The 25,219-nt window shown below is 42.8% G+C and overlaps 1 protein-coding gene across 1 annotated transcript; it reads right to left on the bottom strand.

The window, feature by feature from the left end:
- Positions 1-1,520: 1,520 nt before the first annotated feature.
- MOGAT1 (monoacylglycerol O-acyltransferase 1) lies at positions 1,521-25,179 on the bottom strand. Its single transcript, XM_080603743.1, has 6 exons — positions 24,823-25,179; positions 14,665-14,843; positions 14,027-14,228; positions 11,093-11,267; positions 7,328-7,527; positions 1,521-5,073 (listed from the first exon to the last, which is right to left on the bottom strand). The coding sequence occupies exons 1-6, from the start codon at positions 24,914-24,916 to the stop codon at positions 4,919-4,921; spliced, it is 1,005 nt and encodes a 334-aa protein (XP_080459869.1). The 5' UTR covers positions 24,917-25,179; the 3' UTR covers positions 1,521-4,918.
- Between the last annotated feature and the right edge of the window lie 40 nt (positions 25,180-25,219).

The following is a 25,219-nucleotide window of genomic DNA, read 5'->3' as shown; positions in this document are numbered from 1 at the left end:
TAGCAACATGCAAAACATTGTAAAACAGGTTAGCTGTCAGAGAAACAGTATACAAAGGTAACAAGTATTTCATGATCCCAGCATACTTCAGTGGAATACCTCTTCCTCTTTGCACTGCACAAGGCCTCTTCACAGGCTTTCTCTATTTGTGAAACTTACCTTTATGATATAGAGGGAAACTAAAAAGGATATGGTTCTTCTTTTACTTACTTTTTTAGATTGATACACTTATCCAGCACATTCATATTTTAAGTAAATTTCCTCCTTTTTCTCTTATCTTCTTTTTCTACACCCATATTCTGTCTGTAGAACTGAGAAAAGACAAGGGGCTGCTGGATCTGCACTACAGGCAGCACTCCAGCAGCTTAGCTGACACAGAATTGATACAACCACAAGAAATATCAACTGAAAAGCTATCTACATCCTTCAACCACCAAATTCCCTTCACAGTCAACTACTTCAATATGGAGGTAACATTATTAACCAATTACAAGCAGCTGTAATCAGCATTTGTGTCTCTGAAGCACTTCAGAAAGCAAGAAAATTCAGTTGCACTCCGTTCCTCATTTTTCTCTCTTTCTTGCTTTATGGGTATAACTTGTTTCTTTTTAGCATTTCAATAAAACTAAAATGTGATGTCGGTGCATTGATAAACCGTGACTTCCTCCCAATTACACACACAGGTGTAATGAGACTACTTCAAAGCAATCCAAGGCCACTGCTTTTAATTCTTTATTCCCTTTATGGTATGCAGAGATGCAAAGTGGGATCCTTCCATAAAGAAAATATTAAAACAGTAACAAAATATCCTCAGCCTTTCTCAGGCTTAGGGATTCATACTTGCCAGTGGAGCTGTTAGTATAAGCATTGCTTTTTTTTTTTTTTAATATAAAAACTAAAAGGCATCGCTGTTTTAAAGTAGTTGTTTTTCCTCTTCCCGATAGAAAAATGCTATGTTTTGCTGTTGTTGTTTATTTGTTTTTAATTTAATTTAATTTATTTTACTTCAAGCAGCTATTTAGTTCCCCAGTTTCTAGAGTTAAGCAGAGCCTCTACAGGGTTTGTTCTTCTTTCTGGGGTTCTGATACTAGCAGTTTGACTCTTCAATACAAGTTTAACCTAAAATTCAAACTTATGCTTGAACTCAGTTGAATTCAACTAAAAGCTCTATCACCAGTTCTTCAGGGGAGTCCACCCACCCTCCTGTGCTCTGGCTTGCCTGTTGCATCTCCCTGGAACTGCGTTCCTGGCTGCGGATAGCTGCAGCTCAGCCTTTTCCCTGCCGTGGATCCCTTCTTCCTCAAGCCCTTTTGGACCATCAGCAGGAACCTGGCTCCAGGTGATTGCTCACAAGACTGCAGCAAGCAATCCATCCATCTTCACTGACCCCTTATTTAAGCCTTATAGCTAGTCTAATATGACCTCTTGAGTTCGCTTAGGCTCCTGGTGTCCAACGGATGAAGTACAAATCCTTTATCGAATAGTAGTGATAAATATTTGAATTCCAGTCCACACAAGCATTCTTTGGTACAAACTTTTATTATCTCACACCGTCTTGCCACATCTATCATTGATACAACTGACATTCATATTTGTCTGGTGCCATAAAGAGTTACAAAGAGTGTAAAATATGCTTTGTAGTTCAGAAAGTAAAAAATCTTAAGGACTGATGCTTAAAGACTTTTTGTGAATCAAACTTGGTAGAGATGTTCACTCACAAGGCAACAGGCAGGCATCGCCAGCTTGAGCACATCAGAGAAGCAGTACTTGCATGGTAAAAATGCAGAGCATCTATCTTTTTAATAGATGACTAGCATCCCTGGGATTACCCATCTCATTAAAAGGCACTAAGAGTAACACACCACAATGCAGGTCACAGTAAGTGTGGGCATCCCACCAAAAATCTGAGCACCACCTCATCTTCTGCTCACAGATGGGGCAGGGGTTTGTCACCATTGCTACTAGCTGCCTGCTCTTGCTTTGTCAAGCATGAACTGCAACTGGAAACTACAATGATATTCTGATGAATGTGGCCTCCCTATGGCTGCAGCAGGTGAAGCTATTCACAACAGATCTACAGTTTCCAGGTTGCTCTGAAGCAACCTGGTGTTCAAGCAGGGCTGTTCTACAAATCCAAATACTAACACAGAGGTAAATATTTTAGAAGACAGCATGCCTGTTAGAGATTGATATTCTATTTTAAAATAGTCCTAGACATATGGAAAATTTAATAAAAGGTAGTTTGTAAGGACCATCACAGGCAATATGCAGTAGTTATTGAGCAAGAATATATACTTATATTGCTCAGACTTCTTTTTTCCTCCATCTTCCCATGTTACAAAGCATAACAAATGCTAGTAGTCAGAGTAACATAATCCCTACTTGTTCTAACTATGCCAGTTATGAATGATATTCAGAGCCCACAAATAATTTTCTCATGGAATTCAGAAGTAAGCCTATTTGTGGAGTACCCTCTGGACCAGGTATTGCCCCCAAATCAGTATCTTTATATTCCTTAGAATTTTTAGCTAAATTGATTTTATTACAACCCAAACACTTCCCACCCTCACCCCAATGCTAATGTTTTCAAATTTACATCCTGAGCTTCTATATCATTAAGGTATTAGGAAAAGAGCAGGTTGAAAATGAGAGGAAATATCTCACTAGAGCAGATGATCTAGGACGGAAGCCTGACACAGACTCCAAATTCTTCTTTCATGACTGTATCAGCACTCCTCATCAGGACAGGCAGCAAAAAACAAAACCAAAGGAAATTTCACATAGCTGGCTAAGCCAAAATGGGTCAGTGATTATTCAGGGCTCATCACTTACTACAGCATTCAGGATGCTGGAGACCTCTTCCCAGGTATCAAACCTGCCACTTTGACTTCCCTAGACACATGCCCTTCCAAGAGCTGAAACAGTCCGGATCTTAAGTTCATGCTAAACATTCACACTCACAGTGCTTCCTCTTCTCAAGCTCTGCTTGTAACTCCCCTGTTTCTGCCGAATGATAAGCCAATATTCATTCTTTTTTATGCATACACAGTTCTTCAGAGATCTTAACCCAGGGAGAGATGGACAAAGCAGGAAGAAGTAAAATGTCTACACCACAGCGATCATCAGGCACCAAAAGCATTGGGAAGGCAATGGCAAGAATGCCAGCTCTCATCCTGGCTCCCAGAGAGACATCCGTAGTCCTAAAGAAAGTGAGAGCAGGATTCACTGGCTGGCCACCTCTGAATGACTGCTATATACCAGAAGGTACATATCGGCCCTCCTAAGGAAATCAATCTGCTGGAGGTTTTCTAGAACTCCAGACCAACATACATCTGGTCTGTCTGGCAATATCAACACAGCTTTGGGGCTTTGGTTCATAAGGAATCCACTCCTCAGGAGTCAAAATATTTTGACCCTTTTCCTTGAAGACCTTAATTTTGCTAAGATCTTTTCTTTACAAAGTTTTAACTTTTTTAACTTTTCCCAAAATGCCAACTGCGTTTCTCCTGAGGAGAATCAGATGTGTCCAATGTAACTGTGTTTATGGAGCCAGCACCACCATTCCCAGAGCACACTTATGCTGAGCCGACCCAGCTGCAGATGCCCCATGCTGCCCAATGAGCAAAAACTGCTTACAGCAAACCAAACACTTCAGTAAAACCAGGTCTGCTAAGTCCACACACAGATGAAAAGCATTTACAAATACAAGAATTTCATTTAAATATATATATATTTATACTATAATTCTCTTTACAAACCATCTCAGAAACCTAGGCACTTTAATTGAAAAAGAGTTTGGCTAAGATATTTTTTCTTCTTCTCTTAGATGGATATCCACATTTAAGATAAACCTCTCAAATCTAGGCAGCTGGTTTGTACACCAAGCATCCTCTTAAGCTGCCGCACCCTACAGCTGTCCTCCCACTGCTTTGGCAGTTATAGCTGTCACTCCAAGGCACTGCTTTCCACGTACTTCCCCACATCTATCAGTGGGGAAGAAGAGAGAAATCAAGTACACTTTCCATGGTAAAATTTCAGACCTAGACTGAACAAATTGGGCTCCCCTTCCTTGTGTGGAAGTGCTTGGCATATGATAACTTTTTATTTGCATAAGAGGTGAAATTCGCATGATTCCCACACCAGCTTCCTTGGTATACTTCTGTCCTGTGCCTGCCGTCTCCTTTGAGACTAAAACTACCGAACAAAGCTGATTCATCTTACAAACTGATGATCCAAAGTACAGCTTGTCCAAAAAAGTCACATTATTCAGTGCTTCCCATCACCCAGCACATACATGCGCACAGAATAACTCAACGCTCTGTTCTTCCTGCAAACAGCGTTTGGTCTGCTCTATTAGTTGGACAAATTAATTTTGCTGATATCCTGTTCAGGGCAGAAAACTCTTATTTATTCATGATTTCACATGCAAATGGCTTGTAATAGCCATCTACTGAAAATATACAACTTTATTTGGAAGAGCAGCAGGGGGTTTTTTTGACATTAAGAGGACAACTTGCATTTGATACATGTTGGTTATAGTCCCAATGTCTAATGACAGACCTCTGTGGTATATACACTTTTCCTGCTCTTGCTCTCATGCTGGGGCAATTTCCTCTGCTCAAGCTATGGTAAAGCACCATGGTAGTAAGAACATCAGTGTTGAGTCTCTCACTGGCATTTCTAGTACAGATGAACCTAAAAGGACAACTCGAAACAGTACTGGCTTCGAGGCTCGCACCCTAAAGATGCTTTTTTTGTATCCATAAAATAAAGATCAATAAACTATTTAATAATCCCTTCTTAAAATTATTCCTTACACAAGGATAATTACAGATTGCAAAATACAGATTGCAAGAAAGAACTCTTTCGGCATACAATATTTTTTTCCATGAGATTTAGAATTACGGATTGTAATTTACTACTCAAAGATAAGAGTTTTATGCTCAGGGATCCCATAATTTCCTTTGTGTTCTTCAAACAATTTTCTTAGTTCCTGTAGATATATCGCATGTAGCTGTTCAATCTCTTCAGTGGTGGGATTCAAGTTCCGTTTTACAGGGATGGGGCTTCCCACTGGAAGTCAAACACAACAGCAGGATTAGCTTCATTGACATCTCTTTTCGAGTAAAACTGCTCTCCCTCCTGTAATGGCTCTGCCCCAGCTCCCAGCAAGCTGGCAGAGTCACAGCACAGTTCTCTTGTGAAAGGCAGGACGAGGCCTGAGAACAAACCTAGGCCCTGGGTCTGTTTTTTCCCTCTCTGTTGTTCAAATTCAGATGAAAGAGTGAGGCCTACAACCTCGCAAACACATGAACACTGAAGGAAACAGAGATATTCTCCAATTTATACAAAATGGGCATCACTGCACCTGTGCCAGAAATTTCATTGGTTACCTCAGTGGTAGCACTTAAAACCCCCAAACCCTGTAAGGTGTCTCTGAGCCATAAGTTGCCCACAAATATCATTCCAACCTAAACATTCCCCACACATGAGACACGGTGTGAAGCCTGTTATCACACTTCTTCAGCTGGAGTAAGGTCTGGAGGGAACATGAGGTAAGCCCACAGAAGTCCAGAGGGCTGTCTCCTCCACAAAATGCTTTAGTTAAAAAAACTCCAATTTGCTGACAGAGACTTCCCACGACCTGAGTCTTACGTTGTTCAATCACTACAATTTTTGACAGCTGCTCTTCTTTCACTGGAAATAAATGGAGGCACTGAGAGCATAATAGACTTGACAAAGATTGCAGAGGAAGTAATCTTTAAATCTTCTTTTAACTTCCTTCTAGAAAAACAGAGAGTTAAAAGCACTCTCCAGGAGCTTTTACAAAAGCACCTGAAAATCCCTTTCAACACATATTGCCACTTCAAATTGGGTGGTGTTGACTAACGGGAAAGAAAGTGCAGCCAGAGCCACTCTGCATATTCCTGCTGCAGGTTCAGCTGCCAAGAGCTCTCAGAGCCTACACCGGGTGAGAACCCAGCCCAGGCTGGAGCAATACTTTGAAGGGGGGGGAATCACTACACATCAGATGCAGAAGTTCTTGGAGCTTGACTGGAAACATCAAACCACCCCCCAAGCCTTTCTGCAGGAGTCTGTTCTCCTGGGAGCAGAGAATTTTTTTCTTGTGGAATTAGAAATTACACAGATCTTCCTCAGATTCAGCTTTAAGCAAAATGCTCAAATCAATACTCTAGAGCTGATTCTATTTCTGAAAAGCAGTAATAATTTTCAGGAAAAGCAAAAGTTATTTCACTTGTGAAGCCCTAAACATGCACACTTAGACTTCAGGGACCTTGCTTTTACTGAACTGTCTCTTTGCTTTAGGGACAACAGCTTTTGAGCTAGCATCTGCTCCAGGAGGAGGAAACTCAGATTCCTGGCCACATTGTTAACACAGCTAACCGGCTTGGGTGGAGGTCAGTACAACTCTGCAGCTTTCAGTAGGTGAGCTAACACTTTCAAGCCTGCTTTGAGCCATACCGCAATCCCCCCCCACGAATGCAGGGAGATGGTAATAAATCGTTTTCAAACATGAGGGAACAGAGACACCAAAGGTAAAGGATTTCATAAGATCGTACAAGTTTTGTTGCAAGAAAAATCTCTTCCAAACTGCCTGTCAACATGGCATGCATGTTCTTAATTAAACATGGATCTTTCCATAGCAAAAAAAAAAAAAGGGGGGGGGGGGAAACACCATAGGGAGCTGAAGGCCAACTAGGCAGCAGCCTGCTGAAGGGCTGCAGCAGAGCTACTGCAAGGCGCCCTCTCTCTTCGCTCCTCCATCCCCCCCAGTCCCAGTGAGCACCAGCTCAGAACAACACCAGCTCCTTCCAGCAGCCTTGCCCCAGAGTGCCGCTGCAGTAGCTGTGCAATACCAGGAACATCCAACTGCTGCTTCTCTGCAGGGCTAAGAAATGAAGATGCCGGGCATCTTACAAAATAACTGCAGCACCCAGAATACACAGCAGTGGCTGCAGAGCTCTGCCAGCCCTCTGGTATGGACTGGACAACCTCTTTGGTTTCCTTGAGGACTGCTGCAGCTATAAGCCTGGGAATAACTGTGAATGAACAATACTATTTGTTCTGGGACAGCAAGGGAAAAGGGAGAAAGGATTTCCTCCTTTGACATGGGGGAGGAGAGGAATTAAATATATATATATATATATATATATGGATGGAAAGGTATATTTAAACCTCATATACTTGGTTTCGCTGCACAGTAGCCATATATTTGTTAGATTTATAAATTTACACAGATATTAGTAGAACATCTATGCATTTTTAAACATTTGCAAAAGCATTAGAAAAGGCACAAGGAACTTACCAACAGTATGAATAGGTTGTCTGAAAGGTATTAAGCCAAAACTGTATTGAAATATTCCTCTAGCATGAAACAATGGTAAAGCAAAGCCCATTATCTTTTGCAGCTTCTCCTGCACATTTCTGAGCCATGAACCTTTGGGGTTTGCAACTTGCTTGAACAGCTCATTTTCGCCAAAGGAAAACACTGGGACCAAATGAGCCCTGTAAAGCAACACAATGAACAGTGAGGATCCCACACCAGCCAGCATTTGCACTGTGGTTCACATCAGCAGTGTGGAAACTTTCCCAATAACCAACACAGAAATCTTCAGCAGCTCTAGTATTTATCAGTAGCAGGTATTCAGTTCTTCTGATGGGGAGCCGCTTTTTGGCTATGTAGGGTTTTTGGGTTTGTTTCAAAAAAAAAAAAAAGAAAGAAAAAAAAGAGTCATTCACACACAAGTAGCATTGAGTATTTGGACAGTATTTAGCTGTTTGCTACCCATTACAACCTTTTATGATCATTCATAATAATAAAAATGAATAATTGTATGCATCATAATTATGGTTTTATCCACCACTATTTCAGCAAGTCCACTCTTGTTCCACTGCATTTTCTCCTTTGGCAAGGAAAGAAGTCTCATTGCTAACCTTATAATGCTCCCAGCTGGGTGGTGTCAGAAACAGATCTTAGCCTTCCTCTGCCTTTTGACTAGAATAATGCATGCACTTGATTTCAGCACAAAAAGCATGATAAAAAACAGACATCCATACAAACATGAGTACAATGCCGAACTCCCCCACTGTCCAACTCCCAGTGAAATCCTACTTCCTCCAGACTTCTTCGAAAACTAGCCTTGATCTATTTTTATCAGGGGTCAAATCATACTCACAGAAATTATATTAACTCACTCTGGCTCCTTCACAGCCTAATGAATTTTCATTCCGTTCATGAATTGGCTGGGAGGAAGGGCACTGACTAGCTCCTGGACAAACAAACAGCTTAGGCAGATGGAATCAGTGCAATCATCTCCAACAGGCAAAAGCATCACTATATTTAAAGCCTCAACTGCAGTATGTTTTAGATAAATTCTTAGCTTGATCAAACAATATTCTACACAGTTTAAGCTTAAAAAACAAAAACAAAACAACAAAAAAACTACCAGAGTAATCCCAAGCAGTCTCTGAAGGATACTGAGAGGTTTTATTTGCTTTACTGAAGTCTTAGTTTCATTCATTCCATTCAGTTTACACTATCTTTCAGAAAACACTTACTGTAAAATAATAGCATTGCCATAATATTGTTGAGATGAGTTATCACAAAGCTCTGAATGCCTGAGGAGGATACATTTAGGACAGAGCTGTCTGGAAAGTACTGTGGACAACCAAAACTCTCCTGTATGGACAAAACAACTGCTTCTACAGTTTCTCAAGTGTGAGGATCCCCAAATACAGTCATTCCCACTCACTATCCTGAATGGTGTCTTCTCAAAGGGTGGTTTCTCATACAACATATCACCCAGCCACCAGTAAAGAAAATATTGGAAAGCCTGGTACACAGTGTGCTGTGTAAATACTCTATTTTTTACTACAACATTAAGACAAACAGGAAAATCTGGTGGTGCAATAGCACCCCGAGACTGAGAGATTTCTTCTAATTGGGATGGTAAAGACTTTTGCAAGACACTATGTAGGAGGTTGTGACAGAGAAATAAGTAACTTCTGATTGTGAAACTAAGGATAAGTTAGCTGATTCATCACTTCTTTCATATCTTTAGAATTTCTTCACTTCATATCAGATATCTGTATTACCTTGGACCAAAATGTCTTCCAGAAGTGCAGAGGACTTCAGCTTTCATACATAAGAGCAAATTTGACGAGTTCCCAGCTGAGGAACGAGAACTTCTCTGTACCGGCAGTGTAAGAGCCAGGGCCAGGGAGCACAGGACTCCTGGTCTATGCACTGCCCTTTCCTCTCCTGGTATTTGATGCTGTGGATCACAAGCACCAGAAAGATATGCAGGCACTTACAGCATGTTTCCTTTTCACCCTCCTCACACTGCAAACCTCCCTTGCCCTTTCATTTCCACAAGTTGGAAGCTCATTTCAGATTCTGTTAGTTGTTAGAAACAAATGATAAAAGCAGAAGCGACTACTGGATGCCTTTGGCACAGGATCTCAGGTCTGCCTACAGTGCTGCAAGAGCTGCAGCCGCTAGAGTCTCATCATGTCCTTTTGTCATACAGTCCAAAACCAGGACAGAAATACAGAAATGAAGTCAGGTTTCCTACAGTTCACATAGAGGCTGTTTGTCTTGAAGGTGCTCAGACCCAGAATAACTCATAGTCTAGTGGTTAGGATGATCATGTGTGAGGTGTAGGTAAGTCAGTCAGGTAGGGCATTATTTCTAGACACTAGGCCTTAAAGAGGAGAACCATCACTTGAAGCACTGAACTCAATACAGAACAAAGTGGCCATTACTGTGTTTTGTAAGTGCCCTGATAGTGTTGTCATGTGGTGGGGATGCTCTTGAAATCAAGGCCTTGAAAGGCAGAGGAGTATCTAGTTTCTCAATCCAAATGAGTTTAGATGAGAGATAAATACCAACCTTGGTGAACTGACAGATCAGACATGCTCAAAAGAAAAAAAAAAAGGACTTAAATAATCTTCCAAACATTATGGTAATAAATAAAAACTACTCATGAATTTAGTAGTGGTTGAACAGAGATTAGTACCTATATGTGTCTTTGATCAAAGTCCCAATTTAAATACACGAGTGTGGTTTCTGGGTACAAATTCCACTAAAATGTTACTTTATCAGGGTACAGCTTTTTTCTGAAAATCCTCGTGACATGTATAGAAAAAACCCTCTTGGAATATTCTGACACATAACAGTTTCTAGAAAAAATTTACCTCAGCATCCTTTGTGAAAGCAGAGCACTTCTCAGAGCCCACCTTTTTTCTTCTAATGAGTAGTTTAAAAATTGTTACAGATCCGTCAAGGATTAATATTGTTTTCTTATCGTTTTGTATGTCGATGTATAATCCTGGGAGCTTAACAGACAGCTTAGCAGGAATAAGTCATTGGTTCGAATACTTCCAGTACATTAGATTTCTAGACTAGTTCGGTATAAACAACAGCTCACGCTGTGTAAAGCATTCAAAAGATATTAATGCTCTCTCTGTTTAGTTACATACTGATAGACGATTGATAGTAAAAAGTAAGCTAGTTTTTCTTGAGATTCATTCCAAATTTCCCCAAAACTTACTTTTGTAAACAACCATCTTCAAAAACAAAAAAAAAGTCTTCAGAATAAAGGTGAAAAGAAATCTTCCTGGAATACATTTTACAGTGATTTAATAAAACAGAGTCTAGCTTTCTAAATTTTTTTGGCTTAGAGTAGTAAGAAAATTCTGTCTTATTATAACTCCAATTTACATAAGAGAAAACAACGTCTGCATCGGTCAGCAATAAAAGCCAAGGTTTACTAATATTGTTTCACAATTCTTACTTTTTGCTACTGCAACATAGAACAACTAAAACAGATCACCAAGATATGCTAATAAGTCCACCTACTGCTCATAAATTATGAAAGACAAAAGGGATTTTTCGACACACGGATTGGATCTAGGTGTACAGACTAGCTCTTATGTCAGATATTTGCATGTTCATACACAAATAGCTCTTTCAAATTCTAATTCTGAGTTTACTACGTACAATTTGTACTATATTTAAGACTCTGTATTCAAAGCGTGCTTACTGGGACAGTCCAGACGGGAAACCTACCCATGTTTCAAGGCCATTTTAATAAAGCCTTTCCTCTTGAGGATGTTCAAAGTCAAACTTCCAGGATGTGCATTCAGGGATTCCTCAGCTCCTCCGATCACAATGATGGACGCATGGCCACCTCCTTCATTATTCAGCACGTACGAGACACTCTCCTTGGAGGCAGAAACCATTCCTTTAGGAGCAAACATTCCGAGAGTCACTCACTGATGCTTCACTTACAAGTACAGTGGAATATATAAAATATTTCTAAATCATGGCCAAATGATGTTTCTAAATAGTTACAGCACGACTGATTAGAAAGATTTGGGTTCAACACCCTCACTCTGCAACAGATCTGGCCTTAGTTAAGTCCTTTAATTTCACACTGATGAGCTAAAATGCTGCTTGCCTACCACAGAAGTTTGAGATCTTTAGGAAGAGTCAACTTTCTGTCTCAGCTGGCTGTCTGCTCAACTCCACCTCAGGCTCTATGTCCGAGAACAGCACAGCTGAACTGCAGCAGGTTTTGCTGAAGCAGCAGCTAAAGCCATAAAGCACAGAGGGTTTAAGAGAATGACTAGAGGACTTGTTAAGTCAAATGAGGATCTACAGTGCCAAGCTGTACCCCTTCTTCTCAAAGCTACAAGCAGCAGCTCCACCTCAGGCAATGGACACAGCAGTGTCCGAAGAAGCAGGAAAGGCTCAGCTGCATTATTCCCAATGATTGCATTGGCTTATTCTCTAGTAACCAGGACCTGTCACTCAAATTTATTTAGGCTAATCTCTTTAGGCTAGAATAGCAGTAGTTTCCTGGTGCTCCTGCCAATACTAATACTTCTAATCAGAGGCACACTGATGTATGAGTCTGTAGCATCGACTCAGACCTTGCTCTGAACTTGACATTCAGAAAAGTGTCCTTTCTAACAGAAATAGCTGACCCCTCCAGAGCAACTTTGTGCCATAAGTCCTATTTAAAAGGCTCATAGTGGTACCACTCACCCAAAAGCCATATTCAGTTATATTGTGTTGAATTAATATATTCTAAATGACAATCTAGAGATGAAATTTAGGTTGTTGTGGTTTTTTTTTTTCTTTTTGTGTGTTTTTTGGTTGGTTTGTTGTTGGTTGTTTTTTTTTGTTGTTGTTGTAGTGTTTTGGGTTTGTTTTTGTGTTGTTTTTACAGGGCTAGTATCAAACTGTGCTCTTCTGGATGCTGAGTGAAGGATTCACCTCCTTTTTTCACATTACCGACATTACAAAATGGATTATGAACATTTCACAACAAAGACAATGACTGTGATCTAGTTTTGAGAGCTGGCCACCAAGAGAAATAGCTGGATCTTGGGGCAAGTTCAGAGAACTCAGTAAAAAGCTATTTCCATTTGCCATATACTCCTTCACAATCACTGTTACTCTGAAGAAGGCAGCTGACCCAGGACACAAATCATGTGAGTGATGCTCATTCACTAGTCAGCATGCATTTTCCCTGGAAGAGAAAGCTAGAAGCACTGTCTTTCCCCAGGACCAACTCCTCCCCTTGCTGAAGTGGAGGCAGGGGACTGCTCTCCACTCTCCCTTGCACAGCAGCTTGGGTAATGCTGTAACTGGTCTTCCAAAAGACAACTGGCAGACTTCAGAGACGGGGAGCAAAAGATCCCCTTTGGTATAATACAGGTTATGAGTCAAATTATAAAATATTGGTTTATCAGCTACACACTGGTGAAAAACATGCTAAGATGCTGACTATTCTTTAGCACGATTTTTACTCAAGTTATTTCTCATCTAGCACATAAATGCTTGTTTCTACAGGTCAAGATGGCAAAAAGAGGTAAACTGACCTCCAGGCTAGGGAATGTTCAAATTTGTCATCTTGCAACATTACTAATCCCTTAACCTTGCAAGCCTTAGAAAAACTCTAACAATAACATTTGCACTAAAATGCGCTTCTGGTACGCTGAAGTGTATGTGGATTTGCAATTCTGGTATCAATCTGGGCACCCTTGGCACGTTCCCACGCATGGAGCGGATAAATAGTTAGTCTGAAATCACAGTGTCCATGTTGCAGTCAGGACTGAAAGCTAGATCTGTCTCCCAAACCTACTCTTGTCCAGCAGACTGTACTTACTCAAATGCTGTAGTTTAATGAATTTAAGTAAAATAATTCCTGTATTAAACCACTGTAGAGGAACACTAGTCCTGATTCACTATATATTTTTCTATTCCATAAACTCTATTACTTATTATTTGTATCTTTTATTACTGCAGTACCGATGACAAACATGACCCTTTTATATATAACAGGTGCTGGAGGCTCCGTTCTGGGCCGGGGAAAGTCAGCAGATGAAATCAGTTCAGCCACAGGCTCCTTAGCTCCTGTTCCTGCTCCCCTTTCTACCCTTCTTGCCACATCTAGAAGTATTAGGCAAAATTTTGCAGTAATACTCTAATGACCAGCAATTACTTGACTTTATCTGTTTAACTCAGATGGTGTTGTAAAGGGTAGAAATATGGTGTTTGACCATAACGTTTCAGATTTAATAACTATCATTAACACCCAACAAAATTTATTAGATTTAATAGACCTTATTCTCTGAGTAGTCTTGCAAGAAGAACAACTACTGTGAACCGTTCCTGCTGTAAAGCTCTTCCTTGCACTGGACCCACCTGCATTGCATATGCCACATACGACGCAATAGAGTACCTCAGACTTCCAGTAGGATCAATTTTAAATATCGATACATGATAGAGTTTAGCAAAATTAATAAAACCTTTCAAAATTATTTTGCAACAACAGTTCATCATATAACAGTTAGTGCCAGTGCTCTAAATTCAGTACTGATCATTTGAAGTGAAATAACTTATAGGTATAGCTTATAGGTACAGGAGAAGACCTTACATTTGAAGCAGAAGCTCTAATATGGAGAACAGCTGAGACACTCTGATTTTACCTACCAGCACTCATTACGTATTCTCTGAAGAAGGGACAGCTGAACCAGATGGGCATAATATGAAGATACGGAGTAAGCCCAGGAAATAAATTTTTGAAACTTGGGCCAGTGCAAAAGTTTCCAAAGGCTCCAGCTACCAGGACCCCATGAGGGTGAAAGCCAAGTAAGTAGTTGTGATTTGGATTCAAATCTGAAGTTTTTATAAGCTGAAAAAGAGAGATGGCGGAGGATGTTTTAATATTCATTTCACAGGGGTTCTCAAAAACAACGTGTGGAAATTGCAGGTTGACAGGATACAGAACCAATGACAATTCATTTCTTTCTTCCAAGCACTTTACTGGTCTGTTTTAGAGCTGAACAACGTTTAAATAGATAAATCTCAAAAAATCATCTCTGAAGCATTTACTGTGCGGAGGCACTGTCTTGTGACCCAACAGTCCAAGCAGAAATCCAGCCCCTGTTCCCCCTCCCCTGCCCCTTTCTGACACTAAATCTCAGGTTTCCCACGTTCTAAAAAGATTTTAAATGGCATAACCATTATAATCATACCAAAGATGAGTCCTAGGCATTAGTCCATGTTCATGGCTATTCAAATTGTCTCTGTTCAAATGTTTACAGTTCAGTGAGAAACCTTTTACTCACTTGAATGGGGAAGTATTCCCTGAAGTACTTCCAGACAGTCCAGCTCCTGACCCACTGGGACCGTCTGCCCCCAGCGCATGGCGTTTCCCAGTCGAGGTAGAGCCACAGAAGGTACAGAACAGCAAGGAACCAGAAGTTGCCCAAAATCAAGATCACAAAGAATCCACAGCAAAACTGTGCTGCAAATGAAGAAAAAAAAAAGACATCACAACTAGCATTAATCACGACTGTCTTTTTTAAGATCTTGAATTCCCAGCCCTCACATTCTTACCAGGGATGCTACTGAAAACGTACACAAATCGAAGTTAGCTTGTTTCACGTTGTGTGAATGTTGTTTCACTGAGGCAATTACCTACAAGGATGCATCATCTCAGTCTATATTTCTTATTCTGCACAAATGGGGGAATCAGCCTAAGATGATGCTTGCTTTTTTTAATAGAACAAAAGCATGAGCTGAGAACCAACACACCTGTCTTCTCCCTGTGGTGAGGGCAAACGCTAACATTTGGCAGATAACATCTGGATTACCTAGGACAGACTAAAAGGAGACAGCAAGAGCTAACAAAGATGTGATGCTCCCGTGAACAAGAAGATGGGAGGAGGGGTTTGAAAGGAGAGGGCTGCAGCAAGATCTCTTTTCTAATAGGAATGCTGCTGGGCAATCATTTTCCCTTTCTTCTTCTTAATTTCTCTTCCTATATAGTAGGGATGGTACTTCTACTCCCTGCAGAAAGTGCTCTGCGGCTGACAAAGAAGATGTGCTAGACAAGACCAAAACATTAAGAGGTTTCATTTCAGCCTCTGAACATGTCACTGCAATCAGAAACTCACTATTTCTGTGGGAGCACAGTATCAGTTTTAAGCCCTGCTACTTTCAGACACAGGTTAATGAGGATTGTAGCATCCTACTACAATATCAATACGCAGGAAGTGTATTATACACAATTCAAAAAGAAAAAAAATTATTACACGGAATGTGTTACTTTGGGGCTCAAACCTGAAATTCAGGGAAACTCCCTATGGAGACATTAACCTTTGCAGGATCTGCAGAATTTTGCACTCTTGCAGCAAATTAGGCAGATGTAAGCAGTGAGGTAAAGCCAGTGCAGAGGTGCACGCTGCTCTCTGCCCGACAGTACACCTTACATCAGCCTGCTGACTCTGGCTTCTTGTGAGCAAAACGCATCAGGTCATGGATCAGAGTACGGCAGCAGATGCTGAATTCCAGGGAGCCTGGGCTTTGGCATCCTATATTTATACGACGGCAAGCAAAACAGGACCCAGTCCTCACTGGCAGACTCAACAGGCAGAGTTGCACAAAAGAGGCATTATTCTATGGCATTTTACACAGCAGATTTTTAAGAACTGTTTTGTAGGTCCCACATTTGACTGGCTTTCATGAGGGCAATATCCTGGTATGTCCTAAAAGGTGAAACAAATTGGGCCAGGCACCTAAGTGAGGAGAGAGGAGTGAAACCTTGAAAGAATTACATCAGGCAATAATTTGACTAATACAGTGTTAACCTTGGCAGAACCGAAAACTTTGAAATAAGCAGATGAACCAACAATAAAAACCAGTTGTCCTACTTAAGATCAGCCTCATTAAAGATTTTCTCTAGCAGGGTTTATTTGGGAGTTGAAAACTCTCAGCAGATTCCCTCAAGCAGGTTTTGAGCTGCTGAAATCAGAGCCTAACTTGGCCTATGCACACTCCTGTATTTCTTCCAACGCGAATACTTATTTTTTTCTGAACTTCTCCCAGCTTATCCCTGCTTCTAGTCTGACTGTGCCTTCAGCACAGAACAGGATATATTGTTATGAGGTAGCTGAGAAGCAGAGAAAGCAGGCAAAGCTGCCGGTTAGACTGCTTAGGAAAGGAATGAATGAATATTCCCATTTCTGGCAAGAATCAGCAGAAAAATAAGGAATTGCATTTGCTCAAAGGAAAGAAGGGAACAACCCTAAGTCAAAAGAGAAGCAGGATCAAACACCACTGTTTGAAGGACACTCCGTGCTTCAGTACAATCAGTACAGAAGCCCACTGCTTCCTGCTTAAACAGGCAAACCTGGTCTCACGCGAAGATACACCTCAGCAAAAGCTCTAGAAAAAAACCACAGCTAACTGAGACCCACAGACCTTCAAAGTCAATGTGGAAAACTCCCCCAAACTGCAACAGTGAGTTCTAGGGAACACTTTTAACAGAGGACAAGTAATGTGCGTGAAGGATAGCACTCACTTGCACTGCTCCCGAGGGAGAACTCCCTGGGTACCCCACACTGGCAACACTTCAAAATAGGGAACAGGAGTATTTGGAGGAAAAGTCATTATCTATTCTTTAAAAAATGAATCCTGAAACTACAGAAATTCATAGCAATAATAACCTGGACAAGATGACGAGGTTCATGCACTAAGTTGGAATAAGCACAAGAAGTTTTTTAATTGCCATAAGTTAATGAGTTTCAAGTTCTCGTGAAGAGTCGGTGAGTATTTGTATTTCGGAGCCTTCCTTTCAGAAGGACTTTTGGCTCAGTGCAGAATCACATGGCCTTTAAGTATCTGTTACCTAGCCAAATAGCTGAAAGGGGCTTCGGATCAAAGCATCCTTGCTGTGAGAGCTAATTAAATCAGCAGCGAGAAGTGCAAGATAGCACTATTCAGTGCTGTGCAGGCAAACATGCCGTGGAGATCAGCACGCTTGCTGCTTTGCTTTAGCGAGAACAGAGCTGGAGCCAACGTCACTGTGTGCATCTAAGGGGCAGGGAGTTCAGTGCGCTCTCTGCATCTCCTGAGAGAAGCTCAGCGTGCTGTAGGACAAAACCCATTTATTATTGCACTCACAATGAGACATGCAAAGCAAATTCCTTGTACCATACCTCCTCATTATTTCCGTGCATTAACTCATAGCAAGGTGAGCTGAGCACTGATGACTCAAAACCAACGTGCCTATAAACACAAAACCAGTGTTTTCTCCTTCAGAGAAGGCATTGAGCAAATAAATGGCAGCCGCTTTACCTTATTTTATAAACAAACTCTAGGCAAAAGGTAAGTGACTTGGAATTTGTCACTTTTTTGTATCCTCCTGAGATGTACTTCCAGTGTACACTGCGAGTGTAATTTTTTTGCTTGAACCTGAATTAATAACAATAGGGTTAGGTAGCAGCACCAGCAGCTGTCCTGCCCAATGATGCTCAAGCACCTGATGCTTCGCTCATTAAATAGGTTCTGGGATTGCAGCAGTGGGCATGAAACTCATAAAACAGCTAAACACCACAGAGATAGGAAGTAGGAAACCAGCACAGTGGGTGGGGAAATAAAGGTGGTCTCGGCAGGTGGAAGCTCCAAACCTATTTGCAGTTACTAAGGAGTCAAAACCGTTTGAGCAATACCTATCGTGATGGCCACCGAATCTAAGCTCACCCACTGGAAGAAAGCCTCCCATTACTCTCAGAGCAGTCACAGACCACGTCCAGCCGGTGCAGGCGTATCCTCAGTGGCCAGGGTGCTGGTCTCAGTGCAACCCGCACTACAGGCTCCCCAGAGCACTGGGGTAACAAGCGACTTCAGTCCATTTGCTTTCCAAAGCCGAGCCGCTCACACCGAGACCTCTGGATTGCTCGACAGCTCAGGTCTGAACTACGCCGCAGGTCCTGCTGTAACAACAGCACACGGATGCCCGTAGCGAAGCTTTTTGGAAACACATTGTGCTGCCACGGCTTACATCAGTTGGAGGCTTTCAGAGTTGACCGATTTGAAGCTCATCCCACAAAGGATGCGATAAGCAGGACATCTTTATGCCACTGGCATTCCAGTGAACACACACGTAGAGATGTGATTTTTAATATTGCTACTCCTCTGGGCTTTGAGCGCACGTGCACACAAATACATAAAGCATGCCTAGGGAAGAAAGCAAGCTGAAAATCTTGTGTCTTACTTCTATGGCCACAGGGGAAAAATGAAAGATGGCATATTCTTTAACAAGTACAGTGACGTACCTAGGGCAGAACAGACCTTTCTTCAGCCTTATTCTTCAGAGCAGCAATGCTGCCGAGTGGCTGCTTGAGGAACAGAACATTGGAGGGAAAGCAGAGAGTTGCACAGTGATGATTTAGTCCCTAATGAGCATTTTTTCCTCTCTATTATCTCTCAAGGTAACAGTAATAAGTTGATTTTGGCATTACAAACTAATTCTGCCTGCTAGTGGCTTCTTTCATTAGAGAAAAAAACAAACAAACAAAAAACCATCAACCTTAGCTTCTGGAAATACTTTCTGAGTTATGTACAAATGGTAAAGCAAGGGGTAGAAATTCAAATGAAGTAATGCATACAGCAAATGAACTCCTACAGTCGCACCCAAGGAAGACTTAACAGGAGGCAGTCTGCAAAGACAACAGTGAGCAAGCTCATGCCCCTGCAGAGTACTGCTCTGCAGCTTTTACCCTCAAAGTCTCTAAAATATGGAGTATGTAACGTTAATACCACCCTGTTTAGATGCTACTAGTCTGTACAATTCCACCTACAAGCACACTTCCACCAGAAGCACTTGAACTTGCTGCCTCTTTCTACCTGTGGCAGGCTGCCAAATAAAAAATATTACCCCAGCAAAAATAAGGTGGGAATTTATTTAAAGTAACTGCACTGGAAAATTGTTGAAATCCACGTGAATTTGGTAGCCATCTGCAGGACTGAGGTGGTAAGGAGAGGAGCGTGTGTTGAATACGTACCCGTCCCTTCTCAGGGTATCAGCCACAGTCAGGAGCCCCAGTCACAAAGATATTTCAGCATTCCTACCAAGTGAGCTGTATTTCAACACTACTGTGATAACAAATACAAACCCTCGGATGCCAAGGTTCGGAGGCTGGTTTGAGGGCTTGTTTACTCTGGAATTTGGTTGCTGTTCCCAAGGAAGCAGACCTTCCATTGATAAATACTGATAAACAAGAGATATGGAGCATTAGGCACTATTGACTGTTAGATAGAGCGGCCTGGATACAGTAAACCCCTGAGTTACTGATTACCAAATCCTGAGACAGCAAGCCAAATAATGTATTAGTCTACATATTTCCTTGGGCATTCAGTATTAGTTATGCTCACACACATGATGCCACAGTAGATGGTCCTCATGCCTGACGCAGCACAGCCATTTTTCTGCACTTACATACCCACAGACATGGTTAAATTCCCTCCCTGAGACGTAGGTAGAGCTAGCATTCCTAGAAATACTAGTCAGTCAGGCATCGGCAAGTACCCTGTTATTCCCTGTGATCACACATCGATCCCTGCCCGAGGGCCAGCAGCGCACGTCAGGGAGAGATGAGCACAGAGAGGTGTGAAAACAAGCAGCAATATCAGCCAGCTTGCCAGGAAGGGCTTGGAGTACTGAAAGCAAGTTTAAAAAAAAAATAAATAGTGGCTTTAATTAGCCAACTACAGCTGATGAATCAAACCAGCACCAGATAACAAAACATCAAGACATGTTTGGGGAAAAGGATTTTATTTTTTTTCCCCTGCTTTAGCACATCCCGCTGCACACCTGCTTTCTCACCGCTGAAGTCACTTATTATTACAGCAGCAATATCTCACTCTGTGGCAAATGTTTCATCACTTCTGTTATTTTGGGGAAGCCGGAGCCATAACTCAAAGTTGTCTCCAGCCAAATTCAGTGTTTCATCCTACATGCTGCATGCACAGAAGTTTAATCACTAGAAAACAGGATGCACATTAATATACACCAGTGCCTTTAGCATATTATTTTGTGGCTTCATGCATACTAAAGTATAGCTTTTATTCTGTATTGATTTTGTATTATTAAGTATTTTGCAAATAAACACGGGTACATACACAACAGTCACACAGTCACTTCCTAGACCCCCAGTAAGGACAAGACCAGCCCCGCCACTGCTGGACGTAGAAAACAAGCCGTGAAAGAGGTACCATGCTTCCCTACCACCTCCTCACCTCAAAACCAAGTCCCAGTATCCTTGTCTGACGAGGTTAAAAACACTCTCTCCCCCATCTCTCACCATCCGGACCAAGAACCACCCCTGCCAACTTACTTAGTTCTGCACCTGATTTTGTACATGCCCAAATCCCTCTGTCCCTTCCTGCACCACGTGCACAGAAGCCGACAGAGGAGAAGCTCACCAGCTCGCCTCCTCGCTTTACTTGGTCCAGTTGTCATTTGATTTCTGCAGATCAGAGAGCATGAAAAACAAAAGGTACAGCACCTGCAAAGCAGCACCGTAAGCAAATCTCACTGACTTTTGTTTACGTTGCTTTGTCTTGAAAGGAACACTTCGACCTACCTGCTGCTGCCCAGGCACTGAGCACCTCCCGAAACAAAGCGAACCTCGCACACAGGTGGGCAGTGCCCAGACACACGGCTCCCCTGTGCAACTCGTGTATGTACTGTGGGTAAAGTGCTGCTCGGTTACTGTGCAAGAGAAAGAAATCCTCCCACTAGGAACCAGTGTAGGTTATCAGATGTTCTACTAAATGTAGTGAAATGCGCTCAGTCAGGAATCTTAAGGAAAGGATTTCCAAGCCTAAAAACAAAGATTTGGCACTGAACACCAGTGACACCTGTTGCATTTATTGCCTGTCACAGTTGCTTTTGGGAATGGGATGCAAGATGGGAGCGGTGCAACCTCTCTGCTCTTGCCCCTGGTCATCTCAGCAGCACTTGTGGGCTTGCAGGTCTCCTTTCTCCAGGTGACTTTCTGCCTGGGGTTCGGCTGGACAACAGCAAAGGCAGAGCAGAGGCAGACACCAGCGTGCAGCATCCGGTGCTGCAGGAGCTCAGCACGGGGCCAGACCTGCCCTGGGACTGTCAGTCCCTGGCCAAGCCGATGAACATCCAGTGACAGTAATTACACACAGAAAAATGCATTTATCAAAGTTGTAGCTTGCAGCTTTTTTGCCAGAATAGGTACTCTGAAATTGCAACACTTCACATACTTGCTGTTTCAGCAGTGAAACCCTCATGACTTGAAATTATGCTCGAGTCTGAAGCTTTTTTGGATTTCTGCTTAACGCAGCAAGAAACAGCAGTTTTTGTGTTTCTTGTTTTTCAATTTTGATAGCTTTAGTTTCCTAGACTCCAGGCTGGCAGTTTTCTTTTAAAAGCAACAAGCCCATTTGAGACACTTCTCTCTTTCATGGAACTTTACCTAAACTATTTTAGCCTGTTGCACTTCCACATGGCTGTTTCAAACAGCACAGTGTAGGAAATTGTTAGACTAGCTCCTAGACATCGCTTACAGTATTTTAGAGGTCATTTTTGCTTCTGGAATCATGCTCCTGGATAACCAACAGAAGACCCACTGCTACAATAAAAACTCCTCTTTTCTGCTTGAGGGGAAATGTTGGCAGCTTACAGTAACATAGCAGGAAAGCATGGGAACTTACACCCTGAATTTTAAGGAGGTTCCTTTTGTATCTAATGAAACGCTGTGTACATCTATGCAGCTTTTTGGAGGCAGAGGCAGGTTTATTCTGCCTACGCTCTAAAGCAGAAGCAACGCATTTGTAGTGCGGACCTAGCCCAGGCCAGTAAGCAGTGCGAAGGAGCAGAACTTAACCAGTTGTTCATTGAGTGATCAGCTCTTTCTCGGAGTGGTGGAAAGCAACTGCAAACTGAGGTTTGCCGTCTGAGGCAGTTATCGTGTGCGCGTACTTCAGGCCAAATTGTGCGAAGCCTTTAGCCACACAAGGAGGAGGGCATTTTCAAACATCAGCTCCAGGATTTAAGAAAACCATGCAGCATTGCAACCAAGGTGCCAGGGAGAACAAGGTGCAAACACCACCACAATGCACTTTTTACATTAAATTTAGCTACTCTTAAGGGTCTTAGCCAGGAAGAGAAAAACAATGCTGGATTTCCAGAGTCTTCTATCCAAGTCACATCACAGACTCAAAGTTACAACAGACTCGCATCCCCCTTACAGCTTAGTCTGCACAACAAACCACATTTTCCCGTGCCACCTACCAGATTTAAAGGATGTCATTACCTGCTTCACCTTCTGTCTTTCCAGGCACTAATTTTTAGAGTTCTCTTACTTTATGATTCACCCTACTAGGCTATTTTATTCAGCTATGGCACCTCACCACATCCTCAATGGACAACTTTATGGACTAAGCCAGTACCCTATTTATTCGTTGCTCTAAACAGAAACACTATATGATACCTGTGATACAAATCACTGGTTATCATCTGGTGTTACCGACTGATTTTTATATAAGAAACACTGAATCTGCAGAAAAGTCTTGCTTGGTATAAACTAGTTCCAGCCATATTAGAAAAATAACACCCACCCAAACACCACCAACCCCCCTCGGCCTTCCCCATGAATTCGCACAGTATTTCATTTGTGCCTGGGTATCGCCTGCACGATCTGGAAGAGTCACTTTTGAATTCGAGAGCTTAAACAAACACTCTTTCCACATCTGTTAGCTCAGCAGACACAAAAGGGTAAAGGACATCTACGCATAACTGCAATCCAGGACATTAGGAACCAACAACCTTTTCAGTTCTTACAGTTACTAAAGCCAACCAACTGATTTTTCCTGGATCCAAATGGAATTTTTTAACCAGACCATCCTGACTGACCTGTAACTGCAAGGATGCACATACAAAATGACAAAGTCACCCCAGAAAGCTCTAAAGATAAATGAAAGCAGATTATTATTAGCATCAATTTGTCCTCTGTGGGGGCATTTGCCAACAGATTTTTTCATGGTCACGTGCACTCACTGTATTCAGTTTAAGCAGCTGTAAGACCCCCTCCTTGTTGACTTTCCTTGACACCTATTCCCAGGCAGTGCCAGCTGCAGAGGACAGCTGCCTGCTGCCCCCCTTAACTGCAGCAAGGGGGGATTCTCTGCTGCCCACTCGCTTCAAGTAAGCACAGAGGGATGGGACTTCCCATACTCCTCAAAGAGGTGGCAGCATTGTTACCACACATGCTAGGATAAAAATTGTTTCCTTCCACTGACGCTCATATCCACTGCATTATTTAGACTGGAATAATGAGATGTGTGAGAATTAATTCAATAACAGAGAATAAAAAGCACAGGCTATTTACAGGGCAGCCACAAACATAAACAGTTTATAGTCCAACCCCATATAATTTAGAGGTAACATAAACCAGCCAAATGCCAGGGATAAGTCTGTGAAGATGCTCCATATCCTCCGTACTTCCCTCACGTACATAAATGACCTGGGCATGGCCAAACAACCTAACAGTTGTCTGAAACACATCAGAGCAGCATCTGAATGATAATGGATTTCCAAGATGTACAAGGAAGATACGCATGCAGTCCTTTTCTCCTTGTAACCCTAAAGCACAGGTTACTGTAAGGTGTTCCGACGTTGCTGGCTAGGCACAGGCAGGCACTCACTCCATCCCTCGGGTCGGGGCTGTCCCACACACGGCTCTCCCTGACGCCTTGCCAACCTGCACGGTCGGGGAGCTGGTCCCAGGGGATTAAGGGTCGGCTTACCTCACCGAGTGGCTCATTTCAACAAGTTCCAGATAACCACCCGCAAGATTTGCTGTTGTGATTAGATGTTTAATGATAAGAGTCTGTTAAGACATTAGGAAAGTTCACTACAGAAGAACAATCAGTGGAACAAGTTTACTAAGCAAAATTGTTAAGAAAGCTTTCTTAAAGCACATTTTGCATAAGTTTACCGAAGTGGTCGCATTACTGGCTCTCAGTTCGCTGCCAATCTTTATTCAAATTCATCACCTATTTAAACAAAAAGTTTATTGAACTACGGTACACGAAGTTATTTGACAGGATCAGTAACGAGCAGCATTAGTGATGTAGCAGTCTTCACGGTGACAATCATTAAAAATTTCTCTTAGAAACCCAGTGGGCAGCCCAACGAGATGCTGTCACCAGCATTTTAGGAACATATTTTTAAAGGATTCCATGGGAAGAAAGAGACCCAGAGGAGGAAAGACATCCAGAGCTCCCCGCGAAGAGCAGACCCCGAGCCCAGGAGCCAGGGGCAGCCCCGGCACCCCTCTGTCCCGCGGTGGAAGCAGAGCACGAAGCAGCCCGATGCCCGGGGGTGCCGGCGGTTAGGGAAAAAAAGGAAAACCCTCTCCTTTCCCCTTCCTTCTGGGGCGAGGCGGGGGGAGGAAGGCTGTTACCCAGCAGCAGGAACGAGAAGATCCACTGCAGCACCGCGACCGTCTGGATCCTCCTCTTCAGGGGGACGCTGACGGGGGCGAAGCGGAGCGCCATGCTCGGCGCCCGGCACCGCGGGGCTCCGCGCCGCCACCACCTGCCCCGGGCCGGGACGCGCCCCTCACGCCAACGGCCCGGGCGCGGCTCCGGCGGGCGGGGACGGGGAGGTGGCTCCGGGCACGGCTCGGCACGGCTCCGGAGACGGCTCAGGGCACGGCTCGGCTCCGGGAACAGCTCCGAGCGCGGCCCGGCCCCGCACCCGCAGCTCCCCCCTCAGCCGAGCCCCCGCTGCCACCCCCCGGTGCCCTCGCAGCCCGGCCGCCTCACGATAAGGCGGCGCTCAGCCTCGCGTTTTTAACC

The sequence above is a fragment of the Anser brachyrhynchus genome (genome assembly GCF_964034855.1).
Source record: "Anser brachyrhynchus genome assembly, chromosome: 9".
Classification (NCBI taxonomy): Eukaryota; Metazoa; Chordata; class Aves; order Anseriformes; family Anatidae; genus Anser; species Anser brachyrhynchus.
Note: the sequence above shows the minus strand (reverse complement) of the source record. Positions and strands in the feature narration are given on the sequence as shown.